This window comes from Delphinapterus leucas, chromosome 7, assembly GCF_059928025.1.
Source record: "Delphinapterus leucas isolate spDelLeu-1000000601 "Yukka" chromosome 7, BTC_Dleu_Yukka2, whole genome shotgun sequence".
NCBI lineage: Eukaryota > Metazoa > Chordata > Mammalia > Artiodactyla > Monodontidae > Delphinapterus > Delphinapterus leucas.
The window spans coordinates 22,194,707-22,214,564 of NC_143135.1; the positions used below are offsets into that span (position 1 = coordinate 22,194,707).

Genomic DNA, 19,858 nt, shown 5'->3' on the forward strand with positions numbered 1-19,858 from the left:
CCTGTTTTCTGGTGTTAGTAGAATGCAAAGGCTAAAACACTTACCTAAACCTACCCCTGGTTTCTAGGTTGCATTTCTTACTTTATATTTACTGTGGAGATAACCAATATGTCAATTTTATAAGAGCTGTCACTGATGCTGGAATTTCAAGTGCCATAATCATTATACAACACCATAAATAGGTTAGAGAAATAACCCAATACTCTTTTGCAGACAGAAAAAAAAGTCATCATGGAAGTAACAGAAGAGATGATGACACTTTTTTAAGGCATGGACCAACATTCCAAATGCCAAGAATCAGCCAAACAACTGAGCTACTTGTCAGTTTTTTAAAAGTCAACCCTGAAAATATATCCTAAAATTTGGCAAAAAATGAAAACCTTCACTTACACAAATATATTTATGGCACCATCATCATTACACAAGATCTACTGAGTACACTCTTTATAACAGACAGTTTATATCCATTAATCCTCCCAGTAAGGCAGGTATCGTCCCTGTTTTAGAGATAAGGAAATTGAAGGTCAAAAAGGCCATTCAGCTAGTAAGTGGCAGAACTAAGACCCAACTCCAAATCTGTCTACCTCTGATCCCTGCATTCTATCATCTAAGCCACATAGAACCTGATTAAATGACCAACAATACTGAATGGTCAGATATATTTACTTAATGGAATTTTAGGCAACTATTAAAAATTTTGGAAATAAAATATACATTTCATAGTATATATGAAATAATGTTACATTAAAAAGAAAACAAAATTTAAATACATTCTTATCATAACTAAGTAAAAATATGTATACATTTGGATAAAAATTAGAATAGAGCACAAAGAAATGAAAAGTTTTATGGTCGGGAAGTGGGCTTAATAAATGGTATATATTTTTCTTGATGTAACTGTTTTTAATGAATTGTTTAAAATTAGGTCAGCTACAGTAATCAAGACAGTGTGGTATCAGTGAAAGAATATACAAATAGATCAATGGAACAGAATAGAGAACCCAGAAATAGACCCACATAAGTATAGCTAACTGATCTTTGACCAAGGAGCAAAGGCAATACAATGGAGCAAAGACAGTCTTTTCAACAAAGGGTTCTGGAACAACTGGACATCCACATGCAAAAACAGGAATCTAGACACAGACTTTATACCCTTCACAAGAATTAACTCAGAGTGGATCACAGACCTAAGTGTTAACAACAAAAATTATAAAACTCCTAGAAGATAACATAGAAGAAAACCTAGATGACCTTGGGTATGGCAATGACGTTTTAGATGTAACAGTAAAGGCACGATCCATGAAGGAAATAATTGATAAGCTGAACTTCATAAAAATTAAAAACTTATGCTCTCCAAAAGACACTAACAGGACTTCCCTGGTGGCACAGTGGTTAAGAATCTGCCTGCCAATTCAGGGGACACGGGTTCGATCCCTGGTCCGGGAAGATCCCACATGCCACAGAGCAACTAAGCCCGTGCACCACAACTCCTGAGCCTGTGCTCTAGAGCCCATGAGCCACAACTACTGAAGCCCACGTGCGACAACTACTGAAGCCCGTGAGCTCTAGGGCCCGCGTGCTGCAACTACTGAGGCTGTGTGCTGCAACTACTGAAGCCTGCGCACCTAGAGCCCATGCTCCACAACAAGAGAAACCACCACAAAAAGAAGCCCGCTACAACAGTAGCCCCCGCTCACCGCAACTAGAGAAAGCCCGTGCACAGCAATGAAGACCCAACGCAGCCGAATAAATAAATAAATAAAACTATAAAATAAAATAACAAAAGACACTGACAAGAGAATGAAAAGAAAAGCCACATGATAGCAGAGAATACTTGCAAAAGACACATCTGGTAAAGAACCGTTATCCAAAATATACATAGAACTCTTAAAATACAATAATAAGAAGACAAACAACTTGATTAAAAAATGGACCAAACGCCTTACTAGACACCTCACTAAAGAAGACATAGAGATGACAAATAAGCAAATGAAAAGATGCTCCGCATCATATGTCATTAGGAAAATGAAAATTAAAACAAGATAACTACTACACACCTATTAGAATGGCCAAAATCCAGAACACTGACAACACCGACTGCTGGCTAGGATGTACGGCAACATGAACTCTCATTCATCGGTGGTGGTTATGCAAAATCATACAGCCACTTTGGAAGACAGTTTGGAGGTTTCTAACACAACTAAACATACTCTTACCATATGAATTATCAGTAGTGCTCCTTGGTATTTACCCAAAGGGGTTGAAAACTTATGTCCACACAAAAACCTGCACATGGATGTTTACAGCAGCTTTATTCATAATTGCCAAAACCTGAAAGCAACCAAGATGTCCTTCAGTAGGAAAATACAACAGATAAACTGTGGAATATCCAGACAATGGAATATTATTCAGAGCTAAAAAGAAATGAGCTATCGAGTCATAAAAAGACTAGGAGGAAACTTAAATGTATATTACTAAGTGAAAGAAGCCAATCTGAAAACTATATGACATTCTGGAGTATGCAAAACTATGGAAACAGTAAAAAGATCAGTGGTTACCATGGATTGAGGGGAGGGAGCAACAAATAGGTGGTGCACAGAAAATTTTTAGGGAAGTGAAATTATTCTGCATGATACTATAATAGTAGATACATGCCATTATACATTTGTCCAAAGCCATCGAATGTACAACACCAAGAGTGAATGTTAATGTAACTTTGGGTGATAATAGTGTGTCAATGTAGGTTCATCGATTGTAACAAATGTACCTCTGGTGGGAGATGTTGGTAATGAGGGAGGCTATGAGTGAGTGGGGGGCACGAGGTATATGGGAACCCTCTGTACCTTCCACACAATTTTACTGCGAACCTAAAACTGCTCTAAAAACTCAGGTCCATTAAAAAAAATTAAGTCAGCTTTTTCATCTGTTCTCAACCTTTTGGTTTATTCTTCCTTTGATTATGAAACTTTGGAGTGGGAATGGGGAGGCTACTGTCATAGTTTTTAAGACCACTGTGGAATATTTTCCTTGGCTGAGCACTTCAAAGACTTTATCTCATTTAGTCTTTTTGCAACAATCTTTTGACGTAAATATTTCTATACCCATTTCAGAGGTGGGAAAAAGAGGCTTAAGGATTAAGATGACTCCACCTGGAAAATGGCAAAGCTGGCAGAGAAAACCAGGTCAGCTTGACTGTAAAGCCCATTTTCTTAATCATTCCACTATACAATATTACACAGCAGTTCCCTGACACAAAGTTGGTGGTAGGCCTCCCATAATCAGAACTCCTTCTGAGCTTTGCATTAAAGAAAATGAGACCACTGAGGAGCAATTCACGGTCAAAATAACTGACATTCGTATCAGTAGTCTCTGCTTTAGTAAAAATAATTTCCCATTCGAATCATACAGTATTTTTTAAATAATGTTAATTATTTAAACATTAAATATTAATGTTTAAATAATAAACATTATTATTAATGTTTATTAATTATATAAACATTATTATATTATTAATGTTTATTAAGTGTTTAAATAATAAACATTTAATAAACATATTAAACATTCTAAAATGTTTTTAATATATCAGGATTTTACCAGTTTTTTGTGGTTTTTTTGGTCTTTACAGATAATAGATTATGTTTCCATTGTTCACCAGTAAGGAAACAGTTAAATCTTGAGGGTACACCCTGGTTGGATATCTCCCTTAACCATCTAAAGAAAAAAAAAAAGGTCACAGTCAGTTACTCCCGTTAGATCAGTGTTCACTGGAACATCTGTAGGCACACATACATACTTTCTTTACCGTCATCCTTCTGCAGGCCACGGTCAGAGTGAGCAGTCAGTGAATCTTCCCCAAGCGCTGACATTTAATACCTGGTTTAGCGGCAAAGATTCAGAGAGGGGTGAGCTGCGCCCCTGGCCTTCAGGTAGGTCCAATAACTTCATTTCTACCAGAGCTAAAATATGGGAGCCTACGTTTGTCAACTTTAAGGGAAAGATGCCCCCCTTCAGCAGTACGTTAGTTCCAGGTGGACTGGGTGTCCAGATGGGGAAGGGATGATGTAGAATTTGGAAAGAGAGGGGCTTTCTGGTCTCAGGCTGCTGCAAGGATTTTATTCCTGTTGCAACAGTGTTGAAATTTTAATCTTAGTGCATACATGCTTCTCTGGCATAAGTGTCAGAAGGAAGACCTAATCCTGGTTTTACTGCCAGCAAAAAAAATCAAACATTGTATGCCTCAAACCTGATTAACCGTGCAAGAGTGTTAATTCGTACACGAAAAGACTGCAGTTACACGAGGTTACCTGCTCTTTTGGAGCAATCAGGAAAACGGGCAACACTGATCAGCAAGATTTAATGCTTCTGGGTACAGTAGCTTCCTTTGGAAGGAAAAGAGTGTCAGTTCAGACACAGGAAACTACAAACCCAGACCTTACATCATTAGCCCTTTTTTGATTCTCAACTATGCCCTAGCTTCACAGTGAATAAATGAAAATCTCCCTGCTGAGGAATGTTAGCATGGGGTTGGGAGACTTGTATAAATTTATTGGTCCTATATTTCTGACCTTTAAAAAGAACCTTTAATGTGTTGACTTTGAAACTTCTTTCGGTCAAAGAACAGTGTCTTTTTTTTCAAAATCTGCCTGTGTTTATCTGGCCTATTTAAAGAAAACCACTTCAGTAGATTATTTTAGTTCCAGTGTCACCTTTTAAAAACTCATTTAAAAACCAAGATGTGATGAATAGAGTCATAGTAAAACCGTGGAAAATATACTATAGTCTATTCCTGTGAAGACATATTTAAGTTAGTAAAGGAAAACTGCAAAATAAACAAGTATGGCAAAATAATGTGAAAACACTTTCAATGTTCTTGTTCATTCTTTAAATACATAAGTCATCTGGCCATAGTTTAAAATGAATAATCTAAAAATTAAATACACAGATTCTTGAACTGTGTTACAAGAAGAGGTAATTCATCTTAACAGTAATCAACTTTACCACTATTTTTAGGGCCCTGAAATTATGAGGTGAGCCAAATAGCAGGGCACCAAAGGGAGAACAGGTCAGAAATCTTTGGTGACCCAAAATAAGCTACAAAAAGGGGTAGTATTCCTTATGTCTTGCCCAAGAAAATATTTCTGTTTAATCTATAATAACAGTGTTTTCACTTATGAGAAGCCAAAATCCCTATGAACTTTAAAATGAAGCCAGTGGGCTACAATGAAAACATTTTGTTTTTAATTTTCCATTTAAAAGCAAGTGTTCTTGTTGTATGGTCACCCCTTGGGATCTGGGGCCCATTACCTCTGTAGAGCTTGCTTTCTATCCCAATAACGGTCTTCACAGGTGTTTACAACAAGCAGGCTTTGGTGCTCCCTCAGCCCAAACGTGAGCAACTCTCTAAAAATCATCACACATCATGCTGAGTGTAATCGCGTACGGTTTTCCTTTACCAAACTGAGCGCCGAGAATACTTCCTTTCAGTTCCTATGGAGAGCATTTTCTTAGTTGCACAGATGCCTTCTCTCCTGTATACCTGGATAGGCCACGAGTAAATAAAACACTTGCCCAGGTTATTTCATAAGCAAGGCAAGTTGCTGAACCTACAAACCACCATGGTCTGAGGAAAAAAAGGCTTGCTTTCATAACCTTAGTAATAATCCTTCTCATTCACCAGTTCCTCGCTTGGTTTAATAACCCACAGATGATTATTAAAATATCACACCTTGAGGAGTCTCCCAAGTAAGCTAAACATAAGTAGAAGAGAATAATTAGCAATTAATTACACCTGATCTTCAAGGCAAAAAGCCCCACCAAGATCTCACTAGACTGACCATAAACGCCACACGGTCCAAAGAACCTTTGCAAGGGGAATAAAAATAAATTACAGCATCAATGAACATTTCTTCAATACTTATTATGTGCCAGCATATATGATCACACATGTGCTATGTGATTTACATGTGTCACCCCATTTATTCTCAAAAATAACTCAATGAATAGGTACTAATATTATCCCCATTTTGCAGATAAAAAAAGAGACAAAAAACTTGCCCAAAATAGTTACACAGCAAATAACTTTTAGAGCCCAAATTTGGACTCAGACATTCCAACTTCAGAGTCTGCATATTTAATGAGGGGTTAGAGAAAGGGTAACAAGAAGAATGAAATATTTCCTGTTATTTAAACTGAACCTACCACCAACTCCTCTGTTGTATATGTTTATCCAATTCTCACTAGTCTAAAAAATTATCAGTCTACACTCACTAACCAGACTCCCAGATCCTGAAGCCCTTCTAATCATCTCCAACATTATAAACATCATCTACCATGACTGGCAGGTAACTGCATTAACAACCTTACTTTTTATAAGTTCAAGCATAATCGTCACAGCTATGACCTACGGTGTATAAAGCCCTGTCCTAAGTGCTTTGCATGTATTAACTTGCTAATCACAACTTACATCAACCTGTAAGGTAGGTAAAATTATTATTTCATTTTACAGATGAGGAAACTGAGACACAAAGAGGTTAAATTACTTGCCCAAGGTCACACAGTTAAGTGACAGAGCCAGGATTTGAATCCAGCCAGTCAGCCTTCAGAGCCCATACTCTTAGACACTGTTTTATACTGTTTTTGAAGCATATTAACAATTTACTCTTAAAAGTCAAGGAATCTGTGCTATTTTGTTTCCTTTACTCTTTAGTGCCTAGGACCTCACTCTGCAAACAGGGCGTGCATTTCCCATTAAGGCTCCTGACATCTCTCCAAGGTAAGTAATAATTTTTCTAAAAATTAAAATTTATCGGGCTTCCCTGGTGTCGCAGTGGTTGAGAGTCCGCCTGCCAATGCAGGGGACGCGGGTTCGTGCCCCGGTCAGGGAAGATCCCATATGCCGCGGAGCGGCTGGGCCCGTGAGCCATGGCCGCTGAGCCTGCGCGTCCGGAGCCAGTGCTCCGCAGCGGGAGAGGCCACAACAGTGAGAGGCCCGCGTACCGCAAAAAAAAAAAAATAAAACTTATCAAGCTTACTCCATCTAGTAAATACCTGTTTTAAAAAATCATACAAATATTACATTCTGAATAATTCTGGCACCTCTTTGCTTAATGCCTGCTTACAACAGAATTACTAATTACTTCCAAGGTTCTGGAGCTGGAAAGAGAGATCTGAAATAACAGCCACTAACTCTATTTTCTTATCCAAAAAGAGGGAGGAGTGGGGGCTGGGGGAGGAAGGGAGAAGGAGAGGTGTTTAGGAAACTTCTCTGCATCCCTAAAAGAACTCTAAATACCGGAGGAAGAGCAGCTGAGAAAACAAATAGCCTCTGGCGGGGTACCCGCTAAAGTCTCATTACTGTGTCTCCATGACTAAATACAGGAGTGGTAAAAAAACATTATCAGGTAAATTCTCCCCTGCACTCCAGGTATTCAGAGACTAATCTTTCGGTTCCGCAAAATAGTCATAGCTTTTTATTCTCTGTGCCTCCGTCACACCCCCGCCCCATTAACCTAAGGAGGCCCGAGGGTGAAATTTTTTTTTTTTTTTTTTTTTCTGTACGCGGGCCTCTCACTGTTGTGGCCTCTCCCGTTGTGGAACACAGGCTCCGGACGCGCTAGCTCAGCGGCCGTGGCTCACGGGCCCAGCCGCTCCGCGGCATGTGGGATTCTCCCGAACCGGGGCACGAACCCGCGTCCCCTGAATCGGCAGGCGGACTCTCAACCACTGCGCCACCAGGGAAGCCCAGGGGTGCAATTTTGAGTCGAGCTCCAAAGCTCCAAAGAAGTCCGTGAGGACACCTGGGCCGGGAGTCTCTTCGGGCTGCGGTTTCCAGGCAACCCCTCTCTAGCCACAAGCAGCCCTGCTTCCTACTGGGTCACCTGTTAATAAGAGTCCCCAGGAGACGCTCCAACAACACCCGGACGGGGGTAGCCTGACGCCGCCCCCGGTGCCGAAGCTTTCCCGTAACCTGGATGTTGGGTCTGCGTCCGCCATTCTCACCTCTTCTTCCCTAGTTTTACGTCTTGGCTCCCATCTAGTCACTTCGCATTTTTGGCGTCTTTATTCAGACAGACTCCTCTCGCGGAGCCACAGAGACAAACTATCGTAGCCACGCATCCCATAGAGAACGGATTTCTGGGAAATGTCGTTCTTTCTGTTGGCAAGCGGCGAATCTTTAAGGGAAAAGGACTACAATTCCCAGAAGTCTAAGGGACGCTAGTCCATGTCTAAAACGGGTCCCAGCTTCTTGAACGGTATTAAGCTGGAAGGTTCTGTTTCTCTTTGCTTACCTAGCTGCCTGAATTTTTGCTATTTTGCGAATTCAGGCCACTACGAGCTTGTGGGACAGCTCTTTTCTTAAAATGCTTCTTACGTGTGAGGGGATCTAAACACAGTGATTTTATATGAAGGGATGTAGTAAGGCAAAAAAAATTTTGTAATTCTTTCAGGTAAAAGATCTATCCACGATCAGAAAATATGTCACTACAAATGGTAACAGTCGGTAATAACATAGCCTTAATTCAACCAGGCTTCTCATTAATGAATTTTGATGGGCAAGTTTTCTTCTTTGGCCAAAAAGGCTGGCCCAAAAGGTCCTGCCCCACTGGAGTTTTCCATTTTGATATAAAGCATAACCATCTCAAACTGAAGCCTGCAGTTTTCTCTAAGGACTCCTGTTACCTTCCTCCTCTTCGTTACCCAGCCACTTGCACATTCAAAGGCAACTTAGAGTCTGAAAAGCATCAGTACATCATCCATGGAGGGAAAACACCAAACAATGAGCTTTCAGATAAGATTTATATCATGTCTGTTGTTTGCAAGAACAACAAAAAAGTTACTTTTCGCTGCACAGAGAAAGACTTGGTAGGAGATGTTCCTGAAGGCAGGTATGGTCATTCCATCGATGTGGTGTATAGTCGCGGAAAAAGTGTGGGTGTTCTCTTTGGAGGACGGTCATACATACCTTCCACCCAAAGAACCACAGAAAAATGGAACAGTGTAGCTGACTGCCTGCCCCATGTTTTCTTGGTGGATTTTGAATTTGGGTGCTCTACATCATACATTCTTCCAGAACTTCAGGATGGGCTATCTTTTCACGTCTCCATTGCCAGAAATGATACCATTTATATTTTAGGAGGCCATTCACTTGCCAATAACATCCGCCCTGCCAACCTATACAGAATAAGGGTTGATCTCCCTCTGGGTAGCCCAGCTGTGAATTGCACAGTCATGCCAGGAGGAATCTCTGTCTCCAGTGCAATCCTGACTCAAATAAGCAATGATGAATTTGTTATCATTGGTGGCTATCAGCTTGAAAATCAAAAAAGAATGGTCTGCAACATCATCTCTTTTGAGGACAACAAGATGGAAATTCGTGAGATGGAAACCCCAGATTGGACCCCAGATATTAAGCACAGCAAGATATGGTTTGGAAGCAACATGGGAAATGGAACTATTTTCCTCGGCATACCAGGAGACAATAAACAGGTTGTTTCAGAAGCATTCTATTTCTATACGTTGAAATGTGCTGAAGACGATGTGAATGAAGATCAGAAAACATTCACAAATAGTCAGACATCAACGGAAGACCCAGGGGACTCCACTCCTTTTGAAGACTCAGAAGAATTTTGTTTCAGTGCAGAAGCAAATAGTTTTGATGGTGATGATGAGTTTGACACCTATAATGAAGATGATGAGGAAGATGAGTCTGAAACAGGCTATTGGATTACATGCTGCCGTACTTGTTATGTGGATATCAACACTTGGGTACCATTTTATTCAACTGAGCTCAACAAACCTGCCATGATTTACTGCTCTCATGGAGATGGGCATTGGGTCCATGCCCAGTGTATGGATCTGGCAGAAAGCACACTCATCCATCTGTCAGAAGGAAGCAACAAATATTATTGCAACGAGCATGTGGAAATAGCAAGAGCACTGCAAACCCCCAAAAGAGTTCTACCCTTAAAAAAGCCTCCACTGAAATCCCTCCACAAAAAGGGTTCTGGGAAAATTATTACTCCTGCCAAGAAATCCTTTCTTAGAAGGTTGTTTGATTAGTTCAACAAGAGCCTTTCAGATTCAAGTGCATCAAATTTTCAAACCTATTTTAAAGAATCATAACAATGATAAAATTTATATTCCTATTTTTGTTTATTGAAAATGTCTAATGTTTTCTTTTAGTTATATGAATGAAGTGCCAGGTAAAAGTGCCTATAATACAATTCTAACTACAGTCATTGTATTTAGACCTATACAGGACCTATAACCTATATTTTGAAAATATTTTACTCAGTTATCTTAAAGAGAATTTATGACCTGAATTTTTTATTCAAGGAATCTTAAACACAGAAGCAGTAATAATAATCAAGCTATGCTTATATCCCTTATAGGACTTTTGATAACAAATAATCCATAGAGCAGTTAAAACAAATTTAATCAGTAAAAAAACTAACACTCAACGAAATTAAATGAATTATTTTGTGAACTATAGCAGTTTGGTAGTTGACCAAAAATTAAAGCTGAATCACCTGTATCCCACACAAATGTTCTTTGTACACCTCTAAGATGGCCACTTGACTATGCCCATGTACAGAAAACGCTATGAGGAGCTAAGTAGGTAGGTAGATAGGTAGATAGGAAGAAATAAATAATCTCCATTGACATGAAGGAAGAGAAAAAGAATCTACATCGTTTGTTACATTTTATCAAACTATCCACATGCACTTTCTTCAAAGGATCCCCCCCCATCATATGGTCCCAGATGATGAACCAGAGCTAGGCACTTGAACCAATTCTTTGAGAGATTTAATGAAAACGGCAGTCCACTGCTCCTTAGCTCTCCGAAACAGGGCACTAAGAAAGAACCACCAAATAAATCTCATGGAGAGGTTATTTCCCCAAGTAATATTGATTACTTACCCAAATAATAAAAGTTTAGAGAATTTGATAAAGTTAACAGGTAGATGATTTTAAAAGAGAAAAAAGAAATGTATGTGCGTTTATGAGTCTAGTTAATATGTGGAGTTTGCTGCCAATGAAAGTTATAAAATCAGTGAGCTTGCTAAGGTTCAATTAGCTACTTGCTAGAATTGAAATTAAAAGGACTGTTAACTTTGAGGCTTCACATTATCAATTGATAATTAGATGACCTTAGATACAAATGTCTTCCCTCCTGGAATATTTTTCTGGAAAAGTATTTCACTTTAGCCAAGAGCTTAAACCATAACCTCTTATTCATCAGTTTTCACTAAGAGTCCACAGTGTATAAGTTCTTATTGCCAAATTTAGGGGAAATATGAACCATACAGGAGATGAAATCCTGGAACAAAAGTTCTTCTGCTAATAGTTCCATGTTTCAGATATTGAAATTAATTTGAAAAACTTAAATCATATTCACTTTGTTTCAGTAATATTGCTTGATGAATATATCTTTTGAATAATTGCTTGATGAATATACCTTTTGAATAATTTGCTGTACCATTGTTTTGATTTTTGTTGTTTCCATCACCTATATAAAACTAATAAAATATGAAAACGTCTTCTGTTTATATTGATTTATTTCAATTATTAACATTTGTAGTTACCCAGTTGCAGGCAAAATGATACTGTTTAATTTTCTCAGGAGCTCTCTGTTTTATTTTTTATCTGTTAGTAGAAAGTAGCACAAGTTGGAACTGAGATAGCCTCCACAGGGTTCAAAAGGGTTATTCCCTCAAGTACTATATACGTTCTCTTATCTTGACTTGTCTTCAGGGACCAAGTGGCTAAAAAATAATTACCCATATTTGTTTTGTAATCAGTGAGATCAACATATGGTAATCTGAGTGATTCAGTTATAAACTCACTGGGTTCTACAGTCAAGCTCAGATCTCATTAGCATAGCTGTTTTGTTGTGTGTGTGTGTGTGTGTGTGTGTGTGTGTGTGTGTGTGTCAAGAGCAAGTACTTTGGTTTTACTTACCATAAATTTTTGTAAAAATAGGTCTTTTAAGTCATCTCACCAATGAGTCCACCAGATGTGATTTTAAGATAATAAGGGTTTTTTTCTACTAAGCACATGCAAACTTTCAAATGAACCACATTAGAAAAGTATTCACTTATCCCAATGATGTAATGCTTTTGCCGAAAACATTTCTAGGACTCACTTTTCAATCACCGTCAGAGCCTATGTTTCATTCCTTTGAAGATACTCAATAGTTAGAGATGGATTTGGTTTCTGGAAACAGACAAATGTCCAAAGTCTAGTAGGGCATAACTCTCAGTATTATTAGCACTTTAGGCCCAAAAATGAAGTCTGAGATAACACAATGGGTTTTCTGATAAGCCTCACAAATGAGTGCTAAAGGTAAGTCCCAAAACGCTTTACACAAGAATAATATCAATAAATAAGTATATGGCTTTCCAGGGTGACTATTTTAAGGGACTCTACTCATCTACAAGTACAAATGAGCTCAATGTGTTAGGAGGAGGGAAAGCATAGTGGAAAAGGAGTAGTTCGTCTAAAGGGTGAGATGAAGCTTGTCACGTTTGAGGAACTGAAAGAACATCAGTCTGGGGAGCACATAGTAAACATGGGGAGCAAGGAGTGGCATAAGCATGGAGAGGTGAGCAGGGCAGGGGCCCCCAGTTTTTCATCAGTACAATAAAATCACATACAATTTCATTCCTATCATGTTGACCTGTCCCCTACTGCTTACCTCTCTGTTTTACTACTCTCTTCACACTTTGTGCTCAGTCTCCAAAAATGCTGAACTGATAACATTTCTGGTGAGCAGCCCTAGTTGTTTCACGTGTACTCAGGGCCTTGGGGCAACCCATTCCTTCTGCAGGGCACACCTTCCCTCCTGCACTTTATAACACCTGCCAGTACCCTAGTCCATCTGGCCCATTCCTATCCACTCTTTACATCCCAGTTCAGACACCTGCTTCTCCTCCAGGAAGCCTCCTCTGAACCCCATCACCTCCTTAATAGCTGTAATGCTTGCAAATCTCTGCTTATAGACTCAGAGTTACAAGAAATAAAACTGTATTTTTCTATAAATCAACTCACATTACATTATGCATCCCTTTTACTGTGCATTGGAAATTTAGCTTTAATAAATTTAGAGCTCTCTGTGTTCACCCAACTTTTTCTCCAAGTTCCAGAAGAAATATAATGCTGAGGTGTCAAGAGTAGGAACGAGTGAGGGTGAAGTATCTGGTACTTAGGGTCATTGTCCCGCCTCACTATAGCTGCTTCTCAACATCCACACTCCCACCTGGCCTGAGGTTAGCTTGGAAGATGACTCCTGGGTTGCACCTCAGCCTTAACCACAAGGTATTATAAGGTCTAGAATGCTCTCCCTCTCTCTCTCTCTCTCTCCCTCCCTCTCTCCCTCTCTCCCTCTCTCCCTCTCCCTCTCTCTCTCTCTCTCTCTCTCTCTCTCCCTCCCTCTCTCCTTCTCTCCTTCTCTCCCTTTCTCCCTCTCTCTCTCTCTCTCTCTCTCTGCCGCTTTCAGGTCCCTTCTGGGCTCACATGATGAGGAGATCTTTCTGCCCCTTCCTTCCCCAGCGTGGCCACAGTTCTCTCTGTGAGACCATCTAGGACTTGTCTGTTTTCTGTACCACTCCTGGGCACATCTTCCTGCTCTTTCACCTTTACTGGGTCACAGAACCTCTTCCCAAGTTTCTCTGGCTAAACCACTTCATCACCATTTCGCCTCTGAAAGTCACTTGCTTCTTCCACACTGTCAGGAAAGTGAGGTGCACCTTCGCTCTGCTCCTGACTTCCCCAAGCTTATCTGGGGTTTCTACTGTTCTCCCAACTCCACAGTTCAACCCAAGGTATAGGATACTTTGTAATTTCTATATACCTAGTACTTAGCATAATGCCTGGCATATTATAGGCACTTAACTTGTCATTGAAATGAACTGAATTAAATTCTTCAGTGAGTTGCATCTGTATTCCAGTATGGGCAGTCAAAGTGACCTATTCATTGCCTAGCTTAACACTGATATAGATATTTAGAGTAAAATAGAGTGAATAAATTATACTAACTGAATAAGCAAGAGATGTAAGAATAAATGGAAGCAACAAACCTCTGAATGACCCCATAGATGAGAAGAAGAAAATAAGTATGTCAGGATAATTGACACTGGCTGTGCTAACAAAAAAAATCCCAAACACCAGTAAATTGTCACAAAGTTTATTTCTCACTCAAGCAGGTTGCAATGCAGGTTTCCCTTATTAAGCTATCCATCTGAGTGGCATTCCTCCAAGATGTGTCCCAGGGAATCAGGCTTTTTCTGTTTGGCAACTTTGCCATCTTCATCTTTATCTTGGATCCTGAAGACTTCAGATACAAGGAAAAGAAAGAACACGGAGAAGCACACCCTCGTGCAAATGTTTCAGCCTGCAAGTGATAGATTATTTCCTCTGACATTCCACTGATTAAAAAAACGAAAAAACAAAAACTAGTTGTATGTCCCCACCTAGATGCAAAGGGGCCGGGAAATGGGAAACATAGTTTAACTGTGTGCCCAGAAAAGGGAAATGGATGTGGTAAGCACGAAGCCAATACCTGCTATAGCATATATTTAAACAACCAGATGAAACAGTCACAAGTACCTGGAAGTTATAATGAAGGGTACTAACAGAGTCCTGTTAAAGTAGAAACAAAGCGCCATGCTCTGCAGACTCATTGTCCCTGTCTGTATTATCTTGTGCTTAGACTGTTTAAACAACCTCCTGACTTGGTCTCCCTGCCTCCACCATGGCCCCTCCAATCATCTGACTGCTCTGAGACCACAGAAATCATCCCAAAATGACATTACATAGGTGAAAACTTTCCTGTGATTCCCCATCTCCCATGAGGAAAAAAGATCCAAATGCCTCAGTATTATATGGGATGATTCTCTAGGCTCATCCCTCCTCTCCCCTTACCCATTTTGTACATGATTCCTCATCAAAGCTGAACTTTTTCCATCTGGAAAACCCTTTCCCCTGGTGAATGATTACCATCCTTCAAGATTTGATTCAATCTGGAGGTTCTCAGTGAAGACTTCAGCCCAAGCAGAGCAAAGCACTCACGTTTGTGGCCAAGCCATCCCGCTTTCCCCACTGCTTGCCTTCATAGCATTTATCCACTTACATGACATTTATATGCCTGCCTTCTCTATTTGGCAGTGGGCTCCTAGAAAGCAACTTTGTATCCTTGGTACCAAGCATGGTTTCTGTTACATTATAGTTGCTCTGAAAATGTTTCTTGAATTAAGCTCACTGTATATGAACTGAAATGTACTCACTTCTGCAGTTGTCTTTCTATCTTTCAAGTCTTTAATAAATGAAGGATGAGATATGGAAATAAATCTGTGTTCTAAATATCTTGATCAATCAAACTATCACATCTCATAGAACTTGGGAACAAAAAGTATGGTGAAATTCACAGAAAGAGATGAGGTGAGGTCTTGGGTTAAAATTAATCTCTTTTCTAGTGAAAAGAGTTCACACAAGATTAGAATGGATATCATGGTATATTTAGATAGAACAGGCAGTCATTCTAATCCACAGTGCCAAGAATTCCAAATTATTTATATGCCACCAAATTCCATTCCAGTATAGAATATTGCTTTTTGTCTTGGAATTTACCATTTCCCAAACCTAATTCTGTCAGGAAACATCTAATATAGCCCACTTATTCCTAAGAGAACTAATACCTCATTCTGAAAGCCAGGAAGGAAAAGAAATTTCCGTGAAAAAGAAGGGAAAATGTCAGGGGAAGAAATGCTAACTTTATGAACAGGTGAGGCTGTCAAGTTGAGGATTCTGCAGCATCTCCCTGCATCTTCTTCAGCCTAGAGTGGGACACAGTCACCTAACTAAGGGAGTGAGACATATGAATTAGCAGGCAGTGTATGACCGATGTCAAAAATGTTTGAAATAGCTACTCCATCATTTAAATTTATATGCATAACCTTCTCAATCTTGGAAATCCTTTCACATTTAATACCTTCCAAAAACATTTCACTGGTGTCCCTCTCCTGGCGTGGCATGGATTGCAACCGTTACCTGCCTCAAACTCTGCAATGGTTTCCATTTGCACTTGGGGTAAGATCCAAAGTCTTTACCAAACCACAGAGTCCTACATTTTGAGGCATCTGCCTGATTCTCTAGACTCATGCAGCACCCTCTTGCTCTCTATCTGCTTCTGCCACACAGACCTTCCTTCAGTTCCTAAACACCTCCAATCACTCTCCCACCTCAGTCTTCCCACAGGCTAAGTTGACCCAGGTCTATCACCTCTCACCTGCCCTCACCCCACTCATCCTACCAGTCTCCATTAAAGGTTCCTTCTTCCGAGACACTTCTCTGATTCCCCAGTTTAAATTCCATTGTCTTACTGTACTTTGATTGTACCTAGTACTTTTCCTTCATAACACATACTAGACTGTGGAGTCATGCGTTTGTTAGGCTTATAGTTGATTCAATGTCTACCTCCACACAGTTCTTTGTGAGCAGAAACCATCTATGTTCACCACTATATCTCCGGTGTGTGCCAAATACACGTTGCCTGCTCATAGAAGACATCCTATAAATATTTGTTTTAAAAATAGGCTGAAGTAGTTACAAAGGGTATTGGGAATGATATAGAAATTAGCTGGACCTTAAAGTGTAAGAAGATGCTTCATTCTCAAATGCAGGGGGTAATGTTCAAATACTTGGTCAAACTTTCAGTTATGAGTAAGTTCTGAGGATCGAATGTGCAGCTTGGTGACTATATTAATGACACTGCACTGCCTTGTACACTTAAAATTTGTTAAAAGCGTAGATCTTAAGTGTTCTCACCGCACACGCAAGAGGTAACTGTGTGAGGCACTGGATGAGCTAATTAACTTGATTGCGAAAAGTATTTTACAATGTATATTTATATCAAATCATCACTTTAAATAAATACAATTTTATTTGTCAATAATACCTCAATAAAGATGGGAAAAAATAGTACAAGGCAAGGATAATAGGAGTTTTTTTAAAAAATGAGTGAAAAAAGAGGGTGCTGGAGCAGGTCCTTAAGGCTCCCTGCTGTGCCAAAAGTTAACTTGTTAGTTGCTGGATCTGAGTTCCTGGGGGATGGGGAGGGGCTTCAGGAACAGGGCCTTTGGGGAACAGGCTACCTACCTACAAGTACAAACATATTTCGATATTAAAAAAACTGGTATGGTTGCATGGAAGCAGCCGGGCTAAATCTGTGTTCTGAGTAGGAGGGAGCTTGGAAGTCTCCAGAAAGTGGCACTAAGTTACTTGATATTTCACGGATGATGTGGAGATGACAGACTAGTATGAAGGTAAGATGGACAGAACTAGGGGGAAGATTGCCAAGACGTGGTTCTGCCATTTTCTGGCTGAGATAAGCTTCAGGGACCACGTGTATAACATGAAGAAAATAGTGGTACTGACTCCAAAAGGATCCAATGAGAAAACCATATGCAAAGTGTCCACCACACTGTTTGGTCAGTGGTAGCTATCATTACTGTTGTTGTTACTGCTGCTTTTGTTGTTATCACTAGGAAAAGAACTGGTCAAAAGAACCTGGGCTCTAGCTCACTTCTACCATTATCTGTGTGGCCCTGGACAAGTCAACTACTCTGACCAAAATGTTGGTATATGAATGTGTGAATTGTCTGGGGAACAGGGTCATATTTTTATCAGACTCTCAAAGGAGTTTAAATATGACTCATTTTCACATCCTACATTTACCTTAAGTATCTGGAACCAAATCGTCTCTCCTATAGTAGTACAAATTATACTTAGTATAATTAAGTACCTTAGTAGTACAAATCATTGTCACCATTCTGTTGCTTTTTATTATAAGATCATCAAATTTATTTTGTATTTCCCTCAAAAAAAAGTTACTTCATTTTTTTAAATGTTGCACTCAATATTATTATTTGAATACAAATCACAATACTCACTATTTTCAAATTTTAAACTTTTATTTCAAATACTTAAACATAAAGTTGTTAACAATAACCATAACATTAATAAGGAATGAAAATATTAAAATATAAAAATAAGTATTGAAACACATATTTTAATTGAAATCATTTGACATGAAAATACAGGTCCTTTGCATCAAATCATCAAATAAAACAATTGCATCCTGGTACCTGAATTTTTCCTAAAGCAAACACAAAAAGAAGAAGAAGAAGAAGAGTCTTGGAAGCCAGTAAACAAACTTTACAATTATTTGTATGAAAATAAAGTGAAGTGCAATTCCACAAAAAGAAAAATCTCACCAAAACCGAATGAGGTATATTTATGTAGATTACTATGGTTAAATGAAAAAATAAAATAGGGACAAAATACCTACTCTTATTAAAAAACCTCTTAACATTGAAAGAATAGTACCACCTCCCATACAATAACTGAAGACACATACATATCTGCAATCAAAAATCACTTGCATCTAAATGATGATTCATTCTCCCGACCACCACTGGTGCTTACAAACTCTACCTCCTAGCTGTGTGTAATCTGAATTCTGTTTGATCTAATGCGAGACCCACAAGCTCAACCAAAAAAATCTTTATCTTCATCTATATTTTGTGAAAACAAATGGAAGCAAAACTAAATTCCAGTTCACCTGGAAGGAAAAGACATCTTTTCCTCCTGCTCTTGCTTCTTGGTACATATTTATTAATCCCAAAGCACTTTTTGGCCTCATACTGACCATTCATCAATTTTCATCAGCCATTATCACTGGTCCCTGTAGTGCACCTCAGTGGGTTGGCAGGAGAACTTGTAGGATCAGGTTTCATGGGAGAAAAATGCATTGCACTTCTCAAGTCTCAGTCTATACTTAAAAACAAAACAAAACAAAACAAAAACTCCACTCATTGTGGTGAATTTCCCTAGAGTGTGTGGCTGCATTTACAGTGGGCATTGTCAAAAATAAAACTTGAATATAAAACCAGGGTCTAGTATATTACAATCTCAACAGTGAGGGCAAAAACAACCATAGGCAGCATTTCTACATATTGAAATTCCTGCAGCCAGATGTTCCTGGGGTTTATCAAAATGTGATCTGATTAAGGGATTATTGGGAGGGTTGTGCTATAAATCATGCTGTTACTCACATGCATTCAGAATAGTTCCTAAATGCTAGAAAAGTTGAATTTAATATTGGAAAGTATTTACATTGCCACCAATCGAGTAACAGAGTAGAAGTGGGAAAAAAATCTACAAACCAGCGCCAGCATGCTTCAGGGAGTAAGATGATTACATGAATTTATCTGTTTATTAGTGCAGAGACATGCTGTAAGGATTAAATGGGATGAAGGAAAGTCATGGCTTCAAAGCCCATTTGTTTAAAAAATGCAAAACTTAAACATTTTCAAGAAAAACTAAAATTAAAATATGTATATCTTTTTGAAAACTAAATTACAAATGTCTTTGTAATTTATGTATTCTATATATAAAAAGCAAGAAAAAACGCTGTATTTTTTAAATGGAAAAATACCAGGTTCAATCCCTGTAAAAGCACCAAATGCATACCATTTAGGATAATATCACTGATGCACGTTTGACAACCAAATTACAAAGCTCTTTGATATACTCTGTATGAAGAGTGGCAATTAAGACCAATAAAATCAAAGGAAGAAAAAAACTAATTAACACTAACATATCATTATGACTCGCTAGCATGTAAAATCCCATGCCTGCTCTAAACTGCCAGCAATTGGCAATTCCCAAATTTCTAAGGATACAGACAATAGTTTCCAAAAACTGGAGCCACCAGAGGTTTGGGAGGCTCTTGGGAATTTTGGCAATTCTTTCTTCCAGCAAAAGGCCCAAAGCACACCAAGGACTTAAAACCCACCCA

At 39.0% G+C, this 19,858-nt stretch overlaps 2 protein-coding genes across 3 annotated transcripts in view; one reads left to right on the forward strand and one right to left on the reverse strand.

Moving 5' to 3' along the window:
• Positions 1-8,114, reverse strand: part of IFTAP (intraflagellar transport associated protein) — a 59,277-nt gene extending 51,163 nt beyond the window's left edge. Inside the window, exon 1 of one of the 2 annotated variants that reach the window (XM_022583601.2) lies at positions 7,999-8,114. The gene's annotated coding sequence lies outside the window, so the exon portion shown is untranslated. The other variant, XM_022583602.2, reaches the window with a different exon arrangement.
• On the forward strand, positions 7,007-10,375 carry RAG2 (recombination activating 2). Its single transcript, XM_022583600.3, has one exon. It carries the CDS (start codon positions 8,476-8,478, stop codon positions 10,057-10,059), a length of 1,584 nt encoding a protein of 527 aa, XP_022439308.1. The 5' UTR covers positions 7,007-8,475; the 3' UTR covers positions 10,060-10,375.
• The last annotated feature ends 9,483 nt before the right edge of the window (positions 10,376-19,858 follow it).

Excerpts from the sequence above, each read along its gene's own strand:
- RAG2 (XM_022583600.3), top strand. The coding sequence starts at position 8,476 with ATGTCACTACAAATGGTAACAGTCGGTAATAACATAGCCTTAATTCAA.